This window comes from Schistocerca gregaria, chromosome 5 (assembly GCF_023897955.1).
Source record: "Schistocerca gregaria isolate iqSchGreg1 chromosome 5, iqSchGreg1.2, whole genome shotgun sequence".
NCBI lineage: Eukaryota > Metazoa > Arthropoda > Insecta > Orthoptera > Acrididae > Schistocerca > Schistocerca gregaria.
In genome coordinates this window covers 168,705,476-168,731,120 of record NC_064924.1, presented here as the reverse complement: position 1 = coordinate 168,731,120, position 25,645 = coordinate 168,705,476, and the positions used below count along the sequence as shown (strand labels likewise).

The 25,645-nt window shown below is 38.9% G+C and overlaps 1 protein-coding gene across 1 annotated transcript in view; it reads left to right on the top strand.

The window, feature by feature from the left end:
- LOC126272441 (CWF19-like protein 1) overlaps positions 1-25,645 on the top strand; it is a 159,129-nt gene that overhangs the window by 60,603 nt on the left and 72,881 nt on the right. Inside the window, exons 5-6 of the mRNA XM_049975316.1 lie at positions 3,570-3,790; positions 24,394-24,506. Coding sequence (XP_049831273.1) covers positions 3,570-3,790; positions 24,394-24,506 — 334 coding nt within the window. The remainder of the gene's footprint in view (positions 1-3,569; positions 3,791-24,393; positions 24,507-25,645) is intronic.

The following is a 25,645-nucleotide window of genomic DNA, read 5'->3' as shown; positions in this document are numbered from 1 at the left end:
ATAATTTTGAATGCATCCCTGTACGTTTTTGAACATTTTTTAACACATTTTAAGTTGATTTCATCGTAAGTTGATTATTGAATGTGTGCATAGTCTACATGATGTCTCTGTCAGGAGACCCCTTGTTGCATCTAGAAATAAACTTTCCGCAGACAAAAGGGGCGGGGCTATATGAGCTGAGCGGAATAAAGCTGAACAAATGAATGCCAATCGCTGTCTGATTATGTGGTTGGTTGGGTTTGCAAATGTTCAGTGGTGTTATAATTACTAGCGAAATCCATAAATGCAGACTACCAGAATGGAAATAAACGACTAAAAACAATAACAGGTGACAAAGATTATGTATTATCTTCTCAGTGTATTGAAGAAAATGAAATTTTGACAGAAAATTTTTGGCCAGATCCTGTACTAGTAAGAACTAGTTGTACACTCCCCAGTTAGCAGCCACTTAAGTTCTATTCTGGAACCAACTCAGAAAATGTGTTGTATGAATATGTGACAACGCCTAACCGGAGAATAATCACGGGATAACTAAACCTGTGATTCTGGCAGGATTTGTGAAGTTAATCGACGAACAAATTTTGATAATGACAGGAGTAGCAAAAGAATTCTTGATAAGATTGTTTGTTAGAACGAGGAAGGAGAAGAAAAGGGGACATCACACAAATTATGGAAAAATAAGACAATTCCAAATTTATATAAAAATTTTGTATTACTACTTTTTGATTTCATGCTTGAGAAACTGGTGCGTGTGAATGAAATGTGAAACTATTTCCTAACATAAAGCTTTTTGCTTGTAGTTCGCCTTATAGGTATTTGATATTGGTACTTTGTGAATTATATTCTGTCATGTTATAAAAATGACCATTTGTGCCAAAACAGTCTCGTTTATTTGGTGTGTGTTACAAAATTGCTGCAATATTAGAAAGGAGGTTCGAGTCCTCCCTCGGGCATGGGTATGTGTGTTGTTCTTAGCATAAGTTAGATTAAGTTAGTTTAAGTAGTGTGTAAGTCTAGGTACTGATGACCTCTGCAGTTTGGTCCCTTTGGAATTCATACACATTTGAACAACACTGAAGTTATTTTTGTCTGTTTGCTAAAGAAATTTGACTTTTATTAACCTTTTCCACAGCGGCAATCAATGAATTTAAAACTAAATGTTTAATTCCACTGTACTGGCTAGTTTCAACTGTTTGCTGCATTTCAAGTGCACATTTTCATATTATAGCACGTATGGCATTATGCCACAATGAAGAATCAAACGTGATATAATACAGAACTGATGCTCCAAGAAAACTTAGATCCCGGAAACCACACTGAAAAGCTTAATATCAGGTCGAGGTCTACTTCGTTGGGAATCTGCACATAAGAATGTACTCTTTAAGTGTGCACTTTAAATGTGCACATTTTAGTATGGTTCACGAAAATCCAATGCTCTTGCAGTATCCTCTGATGTCTTGTTTCTTTTAAGACATAATGTATGATCTTTTAATGTTTTACACGTACATACATACGTGCTTCCTACGTCATGGTAGCTGCACCAGCCCGGTGTCACCTGTTATCTGCGCTCTCTGGCAACTGCTGAAGTGAACCTATTTCTAACAGGTCTTGGGAAAATATTGCGAATGGTTTGAAAAGCGTTACTTTCAATGTAAATATCCTTTTACGTAAGTTGAACTGTGTGCGAGAATATACCATGAATTTCTTAAATCAAAGAGCGTTTGACCCTCATTTAAAGATCAACTCTTTGATGATGAGCCATTTAGAAGAATTTCGAACCCTGAAGATCAGACATTTATGTCGTTATTAAAAATTTCACTGACACATTTGTGTGATATATCTTAAAGTGTAACACACACAAAAAAGATCAACATTATATGCGAAAGCTTAGCTTCTCTTGCAGCTTATTAACCTTAGAGACCAATTTTACATGCAAAAGCTTTTCTTTTATTGTAACAACCCTATGTATATTAATTTAAACTATTAACTTTGCCTGTTTGTGTGTTCGTGCTACTTAATAGTGATGTTGCTGTTAGCTGACTACATCACGTGTCCTATGTTCTGAATATCTGCTGTCATCAGCTGGTGAGATCATGTGACATGAGCTATGTCTGGCTTACAAAAGTGCATCGCAATCTTGATTTCAATGATTCGGAAAGTAACATGTGGTGTTTGGTGGAATTCCAATGTATACTTTCATAATAGAAAAGTATGCAGCGTACATGTTGCTGCACATCAAAGATATTTCTGAAACGTGTTCTTTTCCCTAAGTTTTGCTTTCTAAAGTGCTGGAAATTCTATGCGTGCATATAAAACCATAACCATTCTAAGGATTGATAAGTTTTGAGGGGAAATATATTGTCACTTAACATGGAAAAAGTGTGTTTTCACCCAGGAGAAAGTGTATTTTAAAACCGAGAAATGCGGGAAAAATCCGGGAATTTTTTTTCCTTCCCTGCGTATACACCCTCACAAAGTAATATTCCATATTTATTGGTTTGCAGCCACATTTAGCAGGAGGTCTGCACTTAACACATGTCTGAGCAGGAGAAAACTAGCTACAATGTCTTGAATTGGTGAAATAACATAAAAACTCCAGGTAGGAATATCAACAATGTAGGAAAAGACAGATTGCTACTTATGTAAAGATGACACATTAAGATGCAGACAGGCACAAGTAAAAGACACTTACATAAAGCTTTCAGCTACAGCCTTCATCAGTGAAAGAGACACACATCATCATACACACAAGCAAGCACACCTCATGCACACATGACCACCAACTCCAGCATCTCTGTCCAGAATTCCTTCCCGCCCAAGATGCTGGAGCTGGCGGTCATGTGTGCATGAGGTGTACTTGCTTGCATGTATGAATGGTGTGTGTCTCTTACTGATGAAAGCTTTATGTAAATATCTTTTAATTGTGTCTGTCGGCAACTTAACCTGTCTTCTTTAAAGCAAATAACAATCTGTCTTTTCCTATACTGTTGAAATGATGTAGAGTGATTCAAGACTTTGTCCATGTTTATGTTGCTGCTAAGACATCAGTACTCTACATTCAGACTATAATGTGCTTGTTTATTTATTTATGAGGTGGTTCCTGTTTTCATACTCAGTAGCAGCCTTGCACCCACTGAGAATACTGTGCATTTGCATAATGGTTCTGAATATGATTTTTGTTGTTGTTGGCAAATACTTCTATTATCCTACAAGCTGGAAAACAATAGTCCATACTATATATCTGATTTTATGTTCAAGATGGACATGAGAAACGAGAAACAACACTATAAATATTAAAGCTCTCAGACAAAGTCCATCCTCAAAATATAATGTCATACAGTATGTGATAATTTACTTCTGAAGAAGAACTTCGCCTAAAAGCTTAAATATTTCTAATATTCTTCCTCATTGTTCCTGTCTGTAACTCAGTGCTTCCTTCATGTGATGAATAGAAACCTATCCTTTCCATGTTGTTGATATTATGTCCATTATTTTTCATCCAAATTAACAATTATTACAGAACAATCTACCATTATAATAATTACAATACTATACTGAATCACTTTCAGGTAGACGTGGTCTCTTTAGTGCAATGTCAGGCCTGAAGCTAGCTTATGTGGGTGGTACTGAAGCAGAAACAGATGAGAAACCAAGAGGTTATAATTTTACAAAAGCTGATGTAACTTCAGTTCGAGATGTGTGCCTTCGAGGAAAGCCAAGTTTCAGAGGAATTGACATTTTAGCAACATCGTCATGGCCGAAAGATGTGACTCGGTTGGGTCAAGACAAGGTAAGCTTAAAAATAAATATCTGCCACTTTAATACTGAAAACTAATAACAAATAATTCAAGTCTAAGACTATATTTGCTGTTACAATTTCTACATAAAACAACTCTAAGTTTATTGATAAATATTTCCTTTGTGTGTGATCCACAAATATTAAAACATCTACATACATACTTTCCAAGCTAACATATGGTACAGGGCAGAAGGTACCCTGTGCTATTCCTAGTCATTTCCTTTTCTGTTCCACTCAGAAATAGAGCAAGGGGAAAACCAATGTCTACATGTGTCCGTAAGAGCTCTAATTTCTCTTACCTTATTTTTTTTGGTCCGTATCTGAAATATATGTCAGCAGAAATAGAATCATTCTGTAGTAAGCATTAAATGCCAGTTCTCTAAATTTTCTCAGTAGTGCTCCTTGAAAAGAACTTCACTTTCCCTCCAGGGATTCCTATTTCAGTTCCCAAAGCATCTCGACAATACTTGCCTATTGTTTGAACCAATCGGTAACAAATCTAACAGCCTGCCTATGAATTGCTTTGATGTCTTCCTTTAAACTGACCTCGTGCAGATTCCAAACACTTGAACAGTACTCAGGATTGGATCACACTAGTGTCCTATATGCATTCTCCTTTGCAGATGAACCATACTTTCCTAAAATTTTCCCAATAAATTGAAATCGACCAATAATCTTCTCTACTACCATTCTTATGCATTCATTCAATTTCATTTCACTTTGGAATATTACGTTTAGATGTTTAATCAATGTGGGCGTATCAAGCAGTACACTGCTGATGCTGTATTTCAGCATTACAGTATTGTCTTTCATAATCATATGCACTAACTTACATTTTTCTACATTTAGAGCTATTTACCATTCATCACAATAACTAGAAATTTTATCCAAGATATTTTGTAACATCTTCTAGTCACTCATCTTCAGCGTCTTCCTGTACACCACAGCATCATCAGCAAACATCTACAGATTGCTGCTCACCCTGTCCATCAGACCTTTTATGTACATAGAAAATAAGAATGGTCCTCTCCCACTTCCCTGGGACGCTCCTGATGATACCCTTGCCTCTTATTAACCCTCACCACTGAGGACAACATACTGGGTTCTGTTACTTAAGAAGTCTTCAAACCACCCACATACTGGCAACCTGTTCCGTATGTTAATACCTTTGTCAGAGTGTCTAGTGAGGCACGATGTCCAATGCTTTCTGGAAATCAATGGAATCAGCCTGTTGCCCTTCATCTACAGTTTGGAGGATAGCAAATGAGAAAATGGCAAGCCGAGTTTTGCAGGAATGATGTGTTCTAGAACCATGCTCATTAAAGAAGAGGAGCTCTTCTGTCTCAAGGAAATTTATTATTTTCAAATTGAGAATGTGTTTAAGAATTCTGCAGCAAACTGATGTAAAGGATATTGGTCTATAATTTTGTGGGCCTGTTCTTTTACCTTTCTTATATACAGAAGTCACCTGCACTTTTTTTGAGTCACTGCGGACTTCGCATGGGATGAAAGATTTGTAATAAATGCAGGTTAAGCAAGGGGCTAATATCATAGAGTACTCTTTGCAAAACCAAATTGGGATTCCATCACAACTTGGCAACGTATTTGGTTTCTACTCTTTCATTTGTTTCTCTACACCAGGGGTGCTTATTACCATGTTATCCATACATAGTGTGTTTGATAGTTGAACAACAGTATGTATGTCTTCTCCTGTGTGAACAATTTCCTAAATGCAAAATTTCTGCTTTCCTTTTGCTATCTCCTACTGCCACACCAGACAGGTCAAGTGACTGCATGCAAGCCTTAGACATGCTTAGCGATTTTAATTAGGACCAGAATTTTCTCACGTCCTCTGCAAGTTCTTTTGCTAATGTATGGTGGTTGTAGTTACTTTGCACATCAGTCTTTTTACAGAAGCTCAAGTTTCTATTAATTTTTTTCTGATGTCATTTGCGTGTTCTCTTTCATAGCAAGAGTGCAATAGCCTTTGCTTCCTCAGCATTTTCTGAATTTCTTTATTAAACTAAGGTAGGTCTTTACCATCCTTAATTGACTTACGCAGCACGTATTTCTCCAGAGCCCAATTTACAATCCGTTTAAAATTTGCCCGTAATTCCTGTAAGTCCAACCTATTGGAACTAAATGATGTCAATTCAGTGCATAAGTGGAACATTAACAACTGCTTATCTGCTATTTCTAGCTGAAATATACTCCTAGCCTTCTTGATAGATTTATTAACTTTAGCAACCATAGTTGCTATGATGGCATCATGGTCACAAATCCGTATCTCTACTGATTCCATCGATAAGGCCAGAACAGTTTGTAGCTACAAAGTGTGAAATGTTTGTACTGCATGTGGCTCTCAAAGTAGCTGCTCAGGACGTTTTTTGGAAAACATGCTCAAAAGTACTTCCAAAGACTGTGTTCTCTGTACCCCCTGCAGTGAATCCATAGTTTAAAGTCACATGCAAATAATATGGGGTGACCTGGGTATTTCCGTGTTGTTGAGCGTAGAATTTCTTTGAATGACTCTAAAGCTGTCACAGCAGTATTGGGTGCCAGTAAAAATAAGCAACAATTTACGTGGTTTTATCTAGACCCGTTACATGCAACTAGATAACTTCACAGTCACACTCAAATTCAACCTATTTCTATCAATTGCAATGAACTCTCCCCCTCCTTTGGTGTCTAATCAGTCTTTTAGACACACATATGTTCCATGACCACCCCCATGAACCATGGACCATGCCGTTTGTGGGGAGGCTTGTTTGCCTCAATGACACAGACAGCCGTACTGTAGGTGCAACCACAAAGGAGGGGTATCTGTTAAGAGGCCAGACAAATGTGTGGTTCCTGAAGAGTGGCAGCAGCCTTTTCAGTAGTTTCAGGAGCAACAGTCTGGATGACTGACTGATCTGGCCTTGTAACATTAACTGAAATGGCGTTGCTGTGCTGGTACTGTGAACGGCTGAAAGGAAGGGGAAACAACAGCCGTAATTTTTCCTGAGGGCATGCAGCTTTACTGTATTAAATGATGATGGCGTCCTCTTGGGTAAAAAATTCCAGAGGTAAAATGGTCCCCAATTCGGATCTCTGGGCGGGGTCTACTCAAGAGGATGTCGTTATCAGGAGAAAGAAAACTGGCGTTCTACGGATCGGAGTGTGGAATGTCACATTCCTTAATGGGGCAGATAGGTTAGAAAATTAAAAATGGAAATGGACAGGTTAAAGTTAGATATAGTAGGAATTAGTGAAGTTTGGTGGCAGGAGGAACAAGACTTTTGGTCAGGTGAATACAGGGTTATAAATGCAAAATCAAATAGGGGTAATGCAGGAATAGGTTTAATAATGAATAAAAAAAATAGTAGTTCGGGTAAGCTACTACAAACAGCATAGTGAATGCATTATTGTAGCCAAGATAGACATGAAGCCCATGCCTAACACAGTGGAACAAGTTCATATGCCAACTAGCTCTGCAGATGATGAACAGATTGAAGAAATGTATGACGAGGTAAAAGAAATTATTTAGATAGTGAAGGGAAGTGAAAATTTAATAGTCATGGGGGACTGGTATTCGATAGTAGGAAAAATAAGAGAAGGAAAAGTAGTAGGTGAATATGGAATGGGGGTAAGGAATGAAAGAGGAAGTTCCCTGGTAGAATTTTGCACAGAGCACAACTTAATCATAGCTAACACTTGAATTAAGAATCGTGAGAGAAGGTTGTATACATGGAAGAGGCCTGGAGGCACTGGAAGGTTTCAGATCGATTATATAATGGTAAGACAGGGATTTAGGAATCAAGTTTTAAATCGTAAGACATTTCCAGGTGCAGATGTGGATTCTGACCACAATCTATTAGTTATGAACTGTAGATTAAAACTGAAGAAACTGCAAAAATGTGGGCATTTTTAAGGAGATGGGACCTGGATAACCTGAAAGAACCAGAGGTTGTAGAGGTTTTCAGGGAGAGCATATGGAACAATTGACAAGAATGGGGGAAAGAAATAGAGTAGAAGAAGAATGGGTAGCTTTGAGATATGAAATGGTGAAGGCAGTAGATGGTCAAGTAGATATCTTTTGACTATCTTGACTGTAATACTCACTTCCAAATTCTGAAGGTGGCAGGGGTCAAATACAGGGACCAAAGGGCTATTTACAATTTGTACAAAAACCAGATGGCAGTTATCAGAGTCGAGGGACATGAAAGGGAAATAGTGGCTGGAAATGGAGTGAGGCAAGTTGAAGAAACAGTGAAGGATACAAGAGAAAAGTTTGGAGTAGGAATTAAAACCCATGGAGAAGAAAAAAAAAAGTTTCAGTATTGCCGATACATTGTAATTCTGTCAGAGACAGCAAAGAACCTGGAAGAGCAGGTGAATGGAATGAGCAGTGTCTTGAAAGGAGGACATACGATGAACATCAACGAAAACAAAATGAGGATAATGGAATATAGTCAAATTGAATCAGGTGGCTGTGAGGGAATTAGGTTAGGAAATGAGACACTTAAAGTATTAGATGAGTTTTGCTATTTGAGGACCAAATAACTGATAATGGTCAAAGTAGAGAGGATGTGTGTGTGTGTGTGTGTGTGTGTGTGGGGGGGGGGGGGGGTCTTCAGTCCTGAGACTGGTTTGATTTAGCTCTCCTTGCTACTCTATCCTGTGCAAGCTTCTTCATCTCCTAGTACATAATGCAACATACATCCTTCTGAATCTGTTTAGTGTATTCATCTCTTGGTCTCCCTCTGTGTTTTTTACCCTCCACGCTGCCCTCCAATACTAATTTGGTGGTCCCTTGATGCCTCAGAACATGTCCTATCAACTGATCCCTTCTTCTGGTCAAGTTGTGCCACAATTTTCTCTATTCCCCAATCCTATTCAATACGGCCTCATAAGTTATGTGATCTACCCATCTAATCTTCAGCATTCTTCTGTAGCACCACATTTCGAAAGCTTCTATTCTCTTCTTGCCTAAACTATTTATCGTCCATGTTTCACTTCCATACATGGCTACACTCCATACAAATACTTTCAGAAATGACTTCCTGACATTTAAATCTATACTTGATGTTAACAAATTTCTCATCTTCAGAAACACGTTCTTTGCCATTGCTAGTCTACATTTTGTATCCTCTCTACTTCGACCATGATCAGTTATTTTGCTCCCCAAATAGCAGAACTCATTTACTACTTTAAGTGTCTCATTTCCTAATATAATTCCCTCAGCATCATCTGACTTAATTTGACTACATTCCATTGTCCTTGTTTTGCTTTTGTTGATGTTCATCTTATATACTCCTTTCAAGACACTGTCCATTCCGTTCAACTGCTCTTCCAAGTCCTTTGCTGTCTCTGACAGAATTACAATGTCATTGTCGAACCTCAAAGCTTTTATTTATTCTCCATGGATTTTAATAACTACTCTGAATTTTTCTTTTGTTTCCTTTACTTCTTGCTCAATATACAGATTGAATAACATGAGGGAGAGGCTACAACCCTGTCTCACTCCCTTCCCAATCACTGCTTTCCTTTCATGCCCCTTGACTCTTATAACTGCCACCTGGTTTCTGTACAAATTGTAAATAGCCTTTTGCTCCGTATACAGGGTGATTCAAAAAGAATGCCACAACTTTAGGAATTTAAAACTCTGCAACGACAAAAGGCAGAGCTAAGCACTATCTGTCGGCGAATTAAGGGAGCTATAAAGTTTCATTTAGTTGTACATTTGTTCGCTTGAGGCGCTGTTGACTAGGCGTCAGCGTCAGTTGATGCTAAGATTGCGACCGCTCAACAGAAAGCTTTTTGTGTTATTGAGTACGGCAGAAGTGAATCGATGACAGTTGCTCAGCGTGCATTTCAAACGAAGTATGGTGTTAAACCTCCTGATAGGTGGTGTATTAAACATTGGTATAAACAGTTTACAGAGAATGGGTGTTTGTGTAAAGGGAAAAGTTCTGGACGGCCGAAAACGAGTGATGAAAATGCAGCATGCATCCAGCAAGCATTTTTTCGCAGCCCAGGAAAATCGACTCACAGAGCTAGCAGAGAGTTGCAAATTCCACAATCAACTGTATGGAGAGTTCTACGAAAAAGGTTAGTTATGAAACCTTATCGTCTGAAATTGGTTCAAGCACTGTCTGCAGCTGATAAGATTAAAAGAATCGATTTTTGTGATTTTATCCTTGCTCAAATGGAAACAGATGAATCTTTCGTTTCAAAGTGATGAAGCAACTTTCCACACTAACGGGAAAGTCAACCGTCACAATTTCTGTATATGGGGCACTGAGAATCTGCGGGAAACAACTCAATATGAACGTGACTCGCCTAAGGTGAACGTTTTCTGTGCTATTTCAGCCAATAAAGTTTTTGGTCCCTTTTTCTTCGAAGGTGCTACTGTAACTGGACTACAGTATCTGGAGATGTTAGAGAATTGGCTGTTCCCTCAGCTCGAACAAGAAGCACAACAATTCATATTTCAGCAGGATGGAGCGCCACCACATTGGCACTTATCTGTCCGTAACTACCTGAACGTCAACTACCCGAGGCGATGGATCGGCCGCCAGGTAGCCTGTGACAGAGCACTTCATCACTGGCCTCCAACAAGCCCTGATCTTGCCCCCTGCGATTTTTTCTTATGGGGGTATGTTAAGGATATGGTGTTTCGGCCACCTCTCCCAGCCACCATTGATGATTTGAAACGAGAAATATTAGCAGCTATCAAAACTGTTACGCCTGATATGCTACAGAGAGTGTGGAACGAGTTGGAGTATCGGGTTGATATTGCTCGAGTGTCTGGAGGGGGCCATATTGAACATCTCTGAACTTGTTTCTGAGTGAAAAAAAAACCTTTTTAAATACTCTTTCTAATGATGTATAACAGAAGGTTATATTATTTTTCTTTCATTAAATGCACATTTTTAAAGTTGTGGTATTCTTTTTGAATCACCCTGTATTTTACCCATGCCACCTTCATAATTTGAAAGAGAGTATTCCAGTCAATGTTGTCAAAAGCTTTCTCTAAGTTTACAAATGCTAGAAACGTAAGTTTGCCTACCCTTAATCTATCTTCTAAGATAAGTCGTAGGGTCAGTATTGCCTCACGTGTTCCAACATTTCTGTGGATTCTAAACTGATCTTCCCCAAGGTTGGCTTCTACCAGTTTTTCCATTCGTCTATAAAGAATTCGTGTTAGTATTTTGCAGCTGTGATTTATTAAACTGATAGTTCAGTAATTTTCACATCTGTCAACACCTGCTTTCTTTGGAATTGGAATTATTATATTCTTCTTGAAGTCTGAGGGTATTTCACCTGTCTGATACATCTTGCTCACTAGATGGTAGAGTTGTGTTAGCCCTGGCTCTCCCAAGGCTGTCAGTAGTTCTAATGAAATGTTGTCTACTCAGAGGGCCTTGTTTCGACTCAGGTCTTTCAGTGCTCTGTCAAACTCTTCACACAGTATCATGTCTCTTATTTCATCTTCATCTACATTCTCTTCCATTTCTATAATATTGTCCTCCAGAACATCGCCCTTGTATAGACCCTTTATATACGCCTTCCACCTTTCTGCGTTACCTTCTTTGCTCAGAACTGGGTTTCCATCTGAGCTCTTGATATTCATACAAGTGGTTCTCTTTTCTCCAAAGGTCGCTTTAAATTTTCCTGTTGGCATATCTATCTTGCCCTTAGTGAGATAAGCCTCTACATCCTTAGATTTGTCCTCTAGCCACCCCTGCTTAGCCATTTTGCACTTCCGGTCGATCTCATTTTTGAGACATTTGTATTCCTTTTTACCTGTTTCATTTAAGGCATTTTTATATTTTCTCCTTTCATCAATTAAATTCAATATTTCTTCTGTTACCCAAGGATTTCTAACAGCCCTCGTCTTTGTACCTACTTTATCCTCTGCTGCCTTCACTACTACATCCCTCAGAGCTACCCATTCTTCTTCTACTGTATTTCTTTCCCCTATTCCTGTCAATTGTTCCCTTATGCTCTCTCTGAAACTCTGTACAACCCCTGGTTCTTTCAGTTTATCCAGGTCCCATCTCCTTAATTTCCCACATTTTTGCAGTTTCTTCAGTTTTAATCTACAGGTCATAACCAATAGATTGTGGTCAGAGTCCACATCTGCCCCTGGAAATGTCTTACAACTTAAAACCTGGTTCCTAAATGTCTGTCTTACCATTATATAATCTATCTGATACCTTTTAGTATCTCCAGGGTTCTTCCACGTATACAACCTTCTTTCATGATTCTTAAACCAAGTGTTAGCTATGATTAAGTTGTGCTCTGTGCAAAATTCTACTAGGCGGCTTCCTCTTTCATTTCTTAGCCCCAATCCATATTCACCTACTATGTTTCCTTCTCTCCCTTTTCCTACACTCGAATTCCAGTCACCCATTACTATTAAATTTTCGTCTCCCTTCACTATCTGAATAATTTCTTTTATTTCATCGTACATTTCTTCAATTTCTTCATCATCTGCAGAGCTAGTTGGCATATAAACTTGTACTACTGTAGTAGGTGTGGGCTTCGTATCTATCTTGGCCATAATAATGCGTTCGCTATGCTGTTTGTAGTAGCTTACCCGCATTCCTATTTTCCTATTCATTATTAAACCTACTCCTGCATTACCCCCATTTGATTTTGTGTTTATAACCCTGTAGTCACCTGACCAGAAGTCTTGTTCCTCCTGCCACCGAACTTCACCAATTCCCACTATATCTAACTTTAACCTATCCATTTCCCTTTTTAAATTTTCTAACCTACCTGCCCAATTAAGGGATCTGACATTCCACACTCTGATCCATAGAACACCAGTTTTCATTCTCCTGAGAATAATGTCCTCCTGAGTAGTCCCCGCCCGGAGATCTGAATGGGGAACTATTTTACCTAAGGAATATTTTACCCAAGAGGAGGCCATCATCATCAAACCATACAGTAAAGCTGCATGCCCTCGGGAAAAATTACGGCTGTAGTTTCCCGTTGCTTTGAGCTGTTCGCAGTACCAGCACAGCTAGGCCATTTTGGTTAGTGTTACAAGGCCAGATCAGTCAATCATACAGACTGTTGCCTTGCAACTACTGAAAAGGCTTCTGCCCCTGTTCAGGAACCACCCGTTTGTCTGGCCTCTCAACAGATACCCCTCTGCTGTGATTGTACCTACAGTACGGCTATCTGTATCGCTGAGGCACGCAGGATATGAAATGTAAACTGGCAATGACAAGGAAAACGTTTCTGAAGAAGAGAAATTTATTCACATCGAGTATAGATTTAAGTCTCAGGAAGTCTATTCTCAATATATTTGTATGGAGTGTAGCCATGTATGGAAGTGAAACATACATGATAAATGGTTTAGACAAGAAAGGAATAGAGGCTTTTGAAATATGGTGCTACAGAACAATACTAAAGATTAGATTGGTAGATCACAAACTAATGAGGAGGTACGGAATAGAATTGGGGAGAAGAGGAATTTGTGGCACAACTTGACTAGAAGAAGGGATCGGTTGGTAGGATATGTTCTGAGGCATCAAGGGATTATCATTTTAGTATTGCAGGGCAGCGTGGAGGGTAAAATTTGTAGAGGGAGACCAAGAGCAGATTCAGAAGGATGTAGGTTGCAGTAGGTACTTGGCGATGAAGGAGCTTGCACAGGATAGAGTAACATGGAGAGCCACATCAAACCAGTCTCTGGACTGAAGCCCACAACAACAACAAGAACAAAAACATATTCCATGAATTGCTAAATTCCTCAGAGCTTTCTACTTTGAATTTTTGCTAGCTCTCGGTCTTGAGGCTAATGTGAGTGCGAGAAGTTTCCTGGAGTGCAGTTATTTGTGAACTTAGTTGTGAATGTTGTTGTTGTTGTTGTGGTCTTCAGTCCTGAGACTGGTTTGATGCAGCTCTCCATGCTACTCTATCCTGTGCAAGCTTCTACATCTCCCAGTACTTACTGCAACCTACATCCTTCTGAATCTGCTTACTTTATTTATCTCTTGGTCACCCTCTACGATTTTTACCCCCCACGCTTCCCTCCAATGTTAAATTGGTGATACCTTTATGCCTCAGAACATGTCCTACCAATCGGTCCCTTTTTCTTGTCAAGTTTTGCCACAAAACTCCTCTTCTCCCCAATTCTATTCAGTACCTCCTCACTAGTTATGTGATCTATCCATCTAACCTTCAGCATTCTTCTGTAGCACCACATTTCGAAAGCTTCTATTCTCTTCTTGTCCAAACTATTTATCGTCCATGTTTCACTTCCAATACATGGCTACACTCCATACAAATACTTTCAGAAACGACTTCCTGACTCTTAAGTCTATACTCGATGTTATTAAAATTTCTCTTCTTCAGAAACGCTTTCCTTGCCATTGCCAGTCTACATTTTATATCCTCTCTACTTTGACCATAATCAGTTATATTGCTTCCCAAATAGCAAACTCCTTTTCGTAATATAATTCCCTCAGCATCACCCGACTTAATTTGACTACATTCCATTATCCTCGTTTTGCTTTTGTTGATGTTCATCTTATATCCTCCTTTCAAGACACTGTCCATTCCGTTCAACTGCTCTTCCAAGTCCTTTGCTGTCTCTGACAGAATTACAATGTCATAGTCGAGCTTCAAAGTTTTTATATCTTCTCCATGGATTTTAATAACTACTCTGAATTTTTCTTTTGTTTCCTTTACTTCTTGCTCAGTATACAGATTGAATAACATTGGGGAGAGGCTACAACCCTGTCTCACTCCCTTCCCAACCGCTGCTTCCCTTTGATGCCCCTCGACTCTTATAACTGCCATCTGGTTTCTGTACAAATTGTAAATAGCTTTATGCTCCCTGTATTTTACCCCTGCCATCTTCAGAATTCGAAACAGAGTATTCCAGTCAATGTTGTCAAAAGCTTTCTCTAAGTCTACAAATGCTAGAAACGAAGGTTTGTCTTTCCTTAGTCTATTTTCTAAGATAAGTCTTAGGGTCAGTATTGCCTCACGTGTTCCAACATTTCTACGGTATCCAAACTGATCTTCCCTGAGGTCAACTTCTACCAGTTTTTCCATTAAAGAATTCGCATTAGTATTTTGCAACTGTGACTTATTAAACTGATAGTTCGGTTATCTTCACATCTGTGAACACATGCTTTCTTGGGGATTGGAATTATTATATTCTTCTTGAAGTGTGAGGGTATTTCGCCTATCTCACACATCTTGCTCACCAGATGGTAGAGTTTTGTCAGGACTGGCTCTCCCAAGGATGTCAGTAGTTCTAATGGAATGTTGTCTACTCCTAGGGCTGGAGTTATGAGTACTTAAACAATTTAATGATAAAATTTTGATACTCAAAGTGTTATTTCGTTGAATGCAGTCTGATTTCACTAATTGCTTGTTCTCTGGCGAGTGTACATCAGAATACCTCAAACTACCACCTATCTTAAAAAAGCCCTTGCGCATTCCGCAAGTACTGCTCTGCCTGAGGAGCTGCTTCCTTTTTGTAGTGCATACCTGACCCATCAACAGGATTCCTACAATTCTCCACTCGATAATGCAGGTCAAGAAATCTGCAGCCAGACCACCACAGAGCCAATCAAGCCTTTGACTGAGACCCTCCACTTGGCTCCAAACCAAAGGACCCCACTCAACCCTGGGAACAATACTGAAAAGTGCGAGCTCTGCTTGCACCCTATGTGTGAGGCCAGCAGCCTTCACCATTTGTGCCTGGATGAATTGAGGATGGCCTCAGAATCCAAGCGACAGGTGTCAATAGCTGCAGGCAAGGCCTCTTCCACATCTAAGTCAGACTGAATGCACATGGGCTTCCTTTCTGGCCCTGAATTCCACTTCTGTAAAGGGCTGCAGAACACATCTAATGTTGGAGCCCCAGATAACTGCAAACCCCTGCCCTCATACGCCTGCTTGGACCCAGCTGAAGAAATGGCCACCTGTCCACTGACACAGTGAGCAGTCAAGACAAGACGGCCTGTCCTCACATTGGCCTACTCACTTGAGCAACTAGAAAGCTTTACCAGATGCCTCTCATCCTGCTATGAGGGCAGATCCACCACAATGGGTACACTAAGAGGTGCCTTGGCGCAAAATCCATGGCCAAAATGAGTGACACCGGAGGTGTCCCAAGTGAAGTGTCAGTTTCTCTGCCACCTCTGTGCCCCGAGGCAGCAACCTAAAGACAACTGACCTTAGCCAAAAGCAATTCAGCTGTTCACGAACTGCACCCAGCTCCTCCTTTGTTCACACACAGCCTGTGCACGTCCTACCCATCCTAATATTACTGCCTTAAGAATTGACTACAGAAATACAGACAGAAATGTAGATATTCAACTTAATTGCCTCCAGATGTGTCACCAATAGAGAGTGACATCTTATGAGATGTGTTGTTAGCTGTTCAGAAGAAATGACAACTTTGCTGCAGATTACTTGATTACACACTTCACAGCTACTCTGCAGTTGAGTACCAGGTAACATCTGGACAGCACTGTCACATCCACATCATTCCCTAAACATCGTAGTTTGCTCTCTGCCTTTCGTGATGCAGTACTCCTGATGCATGATGAAGTGGCTCTTCTTTGTATGTTCTCTATCTCATGCATTAGTTCTTCCTGATAAAGGGTACCAGACTCTACTAAGAAACTGGCCAAACAAGGGTGTTGTAAACTACTTCCTTCATGGATGAATTAAATGTTCGTAGGATTCTTTCTGTGACTCTCAATCATGACATCTGCCTTTCCAACAACTAGTTTTATGTAATCATTCCACTTTGGATATATACTCCTCAATTCTATTATGAAGAATCCAGAACATAATCAGTTACAGTAGCAGGGTTATCAACAATAACTAATGCTTCATAGTGAAAACACATTTATTCAGCAAGCACAGAAGTACAGATGGAGCTGAACTGCCCCCTTTGCAGAGTGCACTCCTACTACACATATACAGGGTGGCGCACATAAAATTAGCCAATGTAAGCATAAAGGAAATTCAGTGAAATTGCAGAAACGAAGAGCTGAAATGGACTTACCATTGATTCACAATTAGGAATACTGTGAAAAATAATTTATGGAAGGTGTTGAAGGTGCCCCCCCCCCCCCCCCCCATGCAACATCAATACATGGCTGTGCATGTCTTAAATATGTTCAGATACACCCTGAGTAAAGTTTGGATATGAATGGTGGCAACTTCACAGCTGATGATGTCTTTCTTTTCCTGTATTGTACATGGATTTGTTTCATAGACTTTGCTCTTCAAGTGTCCCCACAGGAAAATAAAAATCGTGTTGTTAGATCTGGCGAATGTGATGACCATAAATGTTTTCTGCCAGTTCATTCGTCAGTGAAGACATGGACTCATTCCAAGGAAACCTAAGATGTGTGGCATGTTGTCCCATTTTGCTGCAAGAAATAGTCTTGTCTTTCATATTCAGTGTGTTGAAAACAAAAGTATGAAAACTTTCCATACATGCAACCGTGTTGAGGGTAGTGTCAAAAAATATTGGTCCAATGATGCATGTTCCTGTTACACTGATTTTTTCATCAAGGAGTGGTTGTTGACACACAGTGTCAGGGTTCTTTGTTGCCCAGTACCTTGTGTTATGTGAATTCACATGACTGGATACATGAAACCATGCTTCATCAGTCATGATGTAATGGAAAGAATCTAACAAACCATCATTGCTGTTATTCAAAAGCCACCTGCGGTAATCTACTAATCTACACATTTCTGACTGTCATCCTCCCATAATTGCTGCAGGACTGTCGCATGGTATAACTTCAAATTAAGACTTTTCAATATCCAGTGGCAACTTCTCTTACGTACTTGCCCCTGTTGGACCAATTTATGTGAAGATTTCTTTGGGCTCTGAATAATTCTTCAGCAAATGTCTGCAATAATTTCTGGTGTGTGAACTGAGGAAATTCTTTGTTGTCATACATTTTGGACTGATCCATAGGTGTGCCAATTTTAATACAGACTATATTGGCCTCTTTCTGGTAGTCCTCTGTCTGGATACTTGACCTTGAAAATTTCATGAGTTTCCTTAATCAAACCTGTTTTCACATATGCTTCCACTGTGTCAATTCTATTTTCTATCAAGAAAATAATTTTGTAGACCACAAAGAGAAACATGTAAATTCACTGATGAAATAAACTGAAATGCTGACAGAAGAGTGTGAACAATCAATTGTTGCACAAAACTGCCCATTTTTGGAGCTGTTTACCCTATTTCAGAAGCCAAAATATTGTGTTCATATTCAAAGGGGAGGCAGGCTCCTTTTAACTGCACCAGCCTGTAGAATGTTCTAGGAAATTTCGATATCCCACAAATAAGCAGGTCAAAGAACCTTCCAGAAATACAAACCTTAAATGATAAACAATTGCAGAAGTGGAGATCAAACCAGTGATCTTTACGTCGCCAGGCAGTGTCTTTAACTGCTACAACATGATGGATTGTCCATAGCGCACCCAATATTTTACAGTTAAGGGTTTCTTGTAACTGGTCAGCGATCATATAATTGTACAGTAATGAGTCTTTCTACCTATCTATACACAGTACGTTAGTCTGCCTATATTGTGAGGCTTTAGTAGATGCAGTCCTGTTATAGGTGGTGTGCCATTGGCTTCCTCCAACCTCTGCACAGTTTTATCCAGCCAGTTATATGGGAACTACAATTTAATGTAGAGTCTTAACCATGGAGAAACTCGTCATTTCCAGAGGTGACAGAGGTGAAAAAATGCAGGTGTATGTTTGTGTCATTAATCAGTTACTGAATCATATAGCACATTTTATGCTCACATAGTATGTCCAAAAATCTTTTATATATGAACAAACAAGGAATCTACAAATGGTGTTCCTGTGAAAGTTGGATTATTGTATTTGTGCATGAGATAGAGAAGCATGCATCCACTGTTTGGACTGTTCCTTAGTTTCAGAGTTCACATTCTGCTCCAATGCCTTGTCCCAGTCCCGATTCTGGTAGCGCTGAAGGAATGTAAAGACCTAACCCATTCTTTCAGTTTACTGAACATTGATTTGAAATCTTGGTACTCACCTTGCACAAAACCTATGGTAACCTAACATGTTTGTGACAGTGTTAAAGAGGACTGTCATTGAAATCTGAGACAGGTCTTCAGAAAGTTCGGAGATTGTGAACTAATGTCTCACTTGTACAATTTTGTCAACTTGTTGCTTAAGTTCATCAGTTATATCTGAGTATCTTCCTTGACCACTTGAATTTTTCAGACCTTGTTCTCATTACACCATAACTTATAATCCGAACCCCATACACACGGCACAATTGATGATGAATCTCAATGGCATTGACTCCTTCTGCTTGAGGCAGCAAGTGACAGAATGTAGCTCACAACTGGCAGGAGATGCAATAACACCATCCATTTCAGTTGCTTGCTACTTACACACTGCTGAACACATCAGATTGCTGATGGACACAATGCAACCTTCAGAGTCACCTTTCCTATAATGCAGGCACCATGAAGCTAAAAGTGTTTGCTTATTTTTAATAGCCACTCAGAGATTAACTTATGAATAGTTATTGTGTTTGCTAACATTATTGCTGAAATGATTATACCGTCATGGTGAAAGCGATAGTCAGATGGGTGCCATCGAGACATTTTTGGTATATGTGCTCTGTAGGATCCTCAACACTTAATCACAATGTGGGAAAGTTATCAGTACGCATAAGTGTCTGTTATGTTGACATTTCATTCGACAGCAGTCAAAAGAAGCAATTGTCATTGACTTCCAAACAGACCAAATTGTGAATTTTAGATTTTTCTTGCATTTGTGTATATGGGAAGAAAGTTTTGATGGCTGATATCACTTGTTCATTTTTATCACATGACTCCGAAGCTCATTTCCAACCAATGCACGGCTATGTGCATCTCTCCATCTTTCATTTCACCATGGGTTTTGTGGTTGATATCAATTGTTTGTTGTTCATTGTTTGTTATAAATTTTTTCATTATTTCTCTTGTCTAAATTTATAACTGTATAACAAATGATGAATGATTAATTGAAACACTGAGGCAGCAGTCTGAATTGTATGACATGAGTGTACTAAATTTCTCGCCCTCTTACTACATTTATTAAGTTCATTTTTATATGTACCAGTACCCTAGTCAATATTTTACAATGCAATGCAGCCGCAACTTCACATAAAAAAGGTACTGTGGGTAGAATCAGATCCATTAGTAAGAATTTTTTTGTATGTTGTCAGCATTTGTAATGTTTTGTAAAGAAATGGTGTGGAACCTTCAGGAACTGCAGCAGTCACAAAATACTTTATTTAAGAATATACATCAAAAAATGTATTAGAGTTGTTTGTTTCAATATGTGTTCATGGCAGACTTATTTATTGTTAAGCAGCTCTCTGGAATGTGTGTGAAACAGATTTGCAAGCACCAGTGGTTTCACTAGCTAATCCCAGTACAAATAAGGCACTTGAACTATTAAAACCCAATACAGTATGTAAAAAAGAGCCCTATAAATCTTGAAGGGAAAGGTATTCCAGGAGGTATGACTGTCGCATAAAAATTTGCTCTGCACTGGCAGTCCTAAATTTAACCTTACACAAACCATTTTATTTTTTATAGTAATTCTGGCTGCTATTTGATGTAAAAAAAGAAACAACAGGTGCTTCAACTTTCTAAAATATTTATTAAATGCAGCTTCCTCTTTCTTGAGCTCCTTGTACACTGTGTGAAGTTCCCCTTCTGTACCACGTAATGACATTTTTGGGACCTACATTCTTTTTGTGTTGTTTTGCACTTCTATCTTCATTCTCTAATACACAAACTGTACCTGTAAGCTGCACTTCACATGTAAAAGCAGTTGCAAATCATCTTGCCAAGCTCTCAGTTCCCACTAAAAAACAGTTACGGAAAGCCATGTCAATTGAGATCACTTGACATGAATTGACTTGTGACGGACAATGTGAATACACCTTGATGTGATGGTGCCATCACGGTCAGTGTGAATTGCCCTTAAAACTTCCATCAGACCTTTGATATACCAGCTCATGTTCATTTTACTTGCAGCACACATCACACAAGACTTGGGCCATGTGCAAGTGATCTGGCAAAATCGCAAACACACTACTGCTGACCTTCGTTTTGTGTGTGTTCAGTGCCAGTTATCTTCTTGTACACTGGCAGCAGTTTCGTTGATTCTGATTTATTTCACTTTGGTAGTGAAAGTGCCTGTACTAATTTGTTTTCAAGTAGAAACATATCCTCCTTAAACTGCTCAAACCACAGAAAAATAGTTAATTGTGTAACATGCTCCACTGTATGCTTGCTGTAACATTGTAAAAGCTTCCATGTCAGGTTTTGTTAACAAAGTAAAATTTTAAATTTGAATGCAGATTAATACACACATCAAAAAAAGTTTTGCATCACCTCAGTTCCGAGAGTTCCAGAACCTGTACAGAAAATTGGAATAGAGATCAACATAAACATCATTTCCGCCCTTTTTATTGCTCACAAAAACCACACATTGCATGTTGTACCACCATACAGCTAAACCTTCAGAGATGGTGGTCCAGATCGCTGTACACACCGGTACCTCTAATACTCAGTAGCACGTCCTCTTGCACTGATGCATGTGTTTATTCATCGTGGCATGCTATCCACAAGTTCATCAAGGCACTCTTGGTCCAGATTGCCCCACTCCTCAATGGGAATTCAGCATAAATCCTTCAGAGAGGTTGGTGGGTCACAACGTTGCAGTAAGAATTTTTTTGTATGTTGTCAACATTTGTGATGTTTCATTAAAAAAATGGTGTGGAACCTTCAGGAACTGCAGCAGTGACAAAATACTTTATTTAAGAATTCAATCTATCCCAGGCACGTTTGATAGGATTCATGTCTGGAGAACATGCTGGCCACTCTAGTTTAGCGATATTATCCTGAAGGGATGGGGCATGAATTGTTGTCCATGGAGATGAATGGCTCACCCATATGCTGCTGATATGGTTGCACTGTCGGTCAGAGGATGGCATTCATGTATCGTACAGTCATTACAGCACCTTCCATGTCCACCAGTGGTGTACGTTGACCCCACATAATGCTACCCCAAAACAGCAGGGAACCTCCACCTTGCTGCACTCTGTGGACAGTGTGTCTAGGGCATTCAGCCTGACTGGGTTGCCTCCAAACATGTCTCTGATGATTGTCTGGTTGAAGGCATATGCACCACTCATTGGTGAAGAGAATGTGATGCCAATCCTGAGCGACCCATTCGGCATGTTTTTGGGCCCATCTGTACCACATTGCATGATGTTGTGATTGCAGAGATGGACGTCGGGAGTGAAGTTACACATCTTGCAGCCTATTGCGCACAGTTTGAGTCATAATGCAACAGCCTGTGGCTGCACGAAAATCATTATTCAACATGGTGGCATTGGTGTCACGGCTTCTCCAAGCCATAATCCATAGGTAGCAGTCATCTACTGCGGTAGTAGCCCTTGAGCGGCCTGAGAAAGGCATGCCATCGACAGCTCCTGTCTCTCTGTATCTCCTCCGTGTCCAAACAACATTGCTTTGGTTCAGTCCGAGACATCTGGACAGTTCCCTTGTTGAGAGTCCTTCCTGGTACAAAGTAATTATGCTGACGCAATTGAACTGTGGTACTGATCGTCTAGGCATGGTTGAACTACAGTCAACATCAGCTGTGTGCCTCCTTCCTGGCGGAATGACTGGAACTGATTGGTTGTCAGACCCTTTCTGTCTAATAGGCATTGCTCATGCATGGTTGTTTACATCTTTGGGCAGGTTTAGTCTGCAATACAATATCCACAGTCAAGGTCTATCTTCAGGAGTTCTGGGAACTGGGGTGATGCTAAACTTTTTTTGATGTGTGTAATATCAACACTTTTTTCACAGTTGACTTTTCCTGTCATACTCCTCAGGTATTTTTATCAGATACATATTGTATTTTATGAACCATAAGACACAATGGGCTATAAGATGCACCTTAATGTTTAAGCAACTTTTTTTTAAAAATAACCCTTTTGCCATATTTATTATTAGACTGAAAATACAGAATTTAAAAAAATCTTAGTTTATAAAACTGAACTCACCTTTAAAATCTCTGAAAATTGTCACCTTCTGGTTTTGGCTAGTTTCCATTCTATCCTCTATTTGCACATTTAGTCTTTCTAATTTTTTTCAGTTCTTTCTTATTAGGCTGCCATTTGTGAATGGTTTTTTACCTGTAAATGGAGGGCTGAAATGTCACTCGGCTATTGTTTCCATGCTTTTCTGCATGTGCTATTACTTTCAATTTACAGCCCGCATCATATGAATACCTTCAATTGTTTTCCATTACAAAACTAGCTACTAACAAAAATATCACACTGTTACCAATAACACAAATGACTTTCAATTCAAGTTCACTGGCACCATGGACTGCAATAATGCATTGTTGGCTACATAGCTTCTTGGATTTGTGATGGCAGGGTGGGAGGGAAACATGTTAGCAAGCTTGTGAATCCCCACGACTCATATTTGTTGCATCAAAGCACTGCTGCTGCCAGTTGAATCCAATGTTACTGGTTAGAGATAGGTTTCCCACAACATTGAATATATGGCCATTTTTAAGACTGACAGCAATTTTAAATCAAACACTGGACATTTTTATATTAATTTCGAGTATAAGACACTCCTGAATTTTGGAAGAAATTTATCAAAGAAAAAAGTGTGTCTTATAGTCCATAAAATATGATGTGCACAAGCCTTTTGTTTTTTCCAATCCAGTATAAAAATTTCATCTTATGAATGACATTTTAATACTACATATGATGTTCAAGACACAGGAAAATTCATACTCTCTCATTGTTGTCTTTAGTTTGTACTTTATTTTATCATTCATCTATCTACAGTTTGTCAGTTTATCTTCTGCACTTTCCTGTTCTTCCCAGCTATTCTTTTCTTCTTTGCTCATCCACTTAAGCTCACTAGAGATTAAGCAATTTTTCATAACTAAGTGTAATTACAGAAGAAACTACCCAAGGGTACACTTAAAATATTAGAACACCTGAATCAAGAGAGTCACATGGGAACAGGAGTGACAGTCTTCTCAATATATAGTATACTTATTAGTCTAGATATTATTACTGCCATTTAAAATGATAATGCTTACAGGAAACTTTTTTTAATCATTTCGCATGTTCTATGTTCTTTTGGGACAGTGAACTTGCCTCATAGTTACATGAGATGTTATTGTATTTCACATGTGGCGTTAGCTGTACAGTGATTAATAACTTAATTGCAATGAATTCTTGTAATGTAAATTATTTTTCCATGCCCACCTTAGCTATAACAGTATTAATGAAATAACACTATTTAATTGTGTTGAAAATTAGTTGAAGCAAATCAATCATTGGATAAAAAACTGAATTACCAACTTTCTCATCTGTTTAATACTTATTTGACTGAACAAGGATTTGACAGCGTACATACGAAATGCATTTGGTAACCGTTAAATTACCTTTACCATTTGTTGTAAGCTGGTTGCGTAATACAAGGCTTATTAAAATACAGATCCACTATGATTTTTTTTTTTACAGACTGTGAAGATTTCCAAAGAATCACATTTACTTTCATGGTTGGCAGTACAGTTGAAGCCCCGTTATCATTTCTGTCCTGCTGATGAACAATATTATGAAAGAAGACCATACAGGTTTGTGTAACTGCACTCATTGGCTTCTGTAATGAAATCAGAATTCACAAACTTGACATTCTACGTACAATAAATGTCAAAATGAAGGTCGGAAATTAATGTTATCAGTGTTTGTGACAGAAGAGTAGCATCTACTTATGTGTTGCCAGTACAAGAACACAAGAGATTGACTTGACAGAAACACAAATATACACAGTTGAGTCTCTGGCCGCTAGAAGCTTCTGCCACAAGGGGAACGTGGAAAGAAACAGGATGAAGATAAAAGAAACATAATAAAATAATTAAAAATATAATTACATTATAAATGAATTTTTAGGGAATGCTGAGAAACCAAATAATATTGGTTGAGTCAGGTAAAATGGAAGAGACATTTAAAGAAATCCAGAAAGAGATGGTTGCACAGAAAAGTGATGTACATGGAGAAGGTGAGGAAATGTCTGTTACATGCATAATAAAGGGCAAATATGTGGCAAGAGTGTATTGAGGTCTGTATATTGGAGAAGATCTGCCCCAAAGTGTCATAGAAGAAGAGAAGGACATGGAAAGGAGAAGGAGGAGAAAGATGGAGAAGGTTGATGGGTGATCCAGTAATGTGGTCAGCGTTGGACCGAGCATTGAATGATCTTAGCTCAAATAAATTAGCTTGAGGTGACAAGATATTTTCAGACTTAGAAATATCAATGTGACTTATAGAAAACAGGTTATTTGATCTGGTCATCAGGACTCCTGAAACCAGAAACTTACATTCACAGGCACAGAAAAGATTTATCATCACACTACCAAGAAAGGCATGACCAGATAGGTAATACATTTTTTAATGTATTTAAGAATTTAAAGTAAAATTGAAGAGATATTGGGGTAATGAGTAATCGGTCTAGCTTCAGATAAATGAAAGATGCAATAGGAGCAAATCTGGTCCAATACTTGATAATAGAGGAAAGAATAAATACAAATAAGCATACCTTCATAGCATTTGTGGAACCAAAAGGAGGATTGTAGCACTATAAGGCAGAATAATGTATTCAGAATCCTGAGGTGAAATATAAGTAATCTACTAGAACCAGATTGAAGTAATAAAAGCAAAAGTTCTAGGAAGAAATGTTCAACTTAGTAAGTCAAGTTAGTAAGGCTGCAGTGTA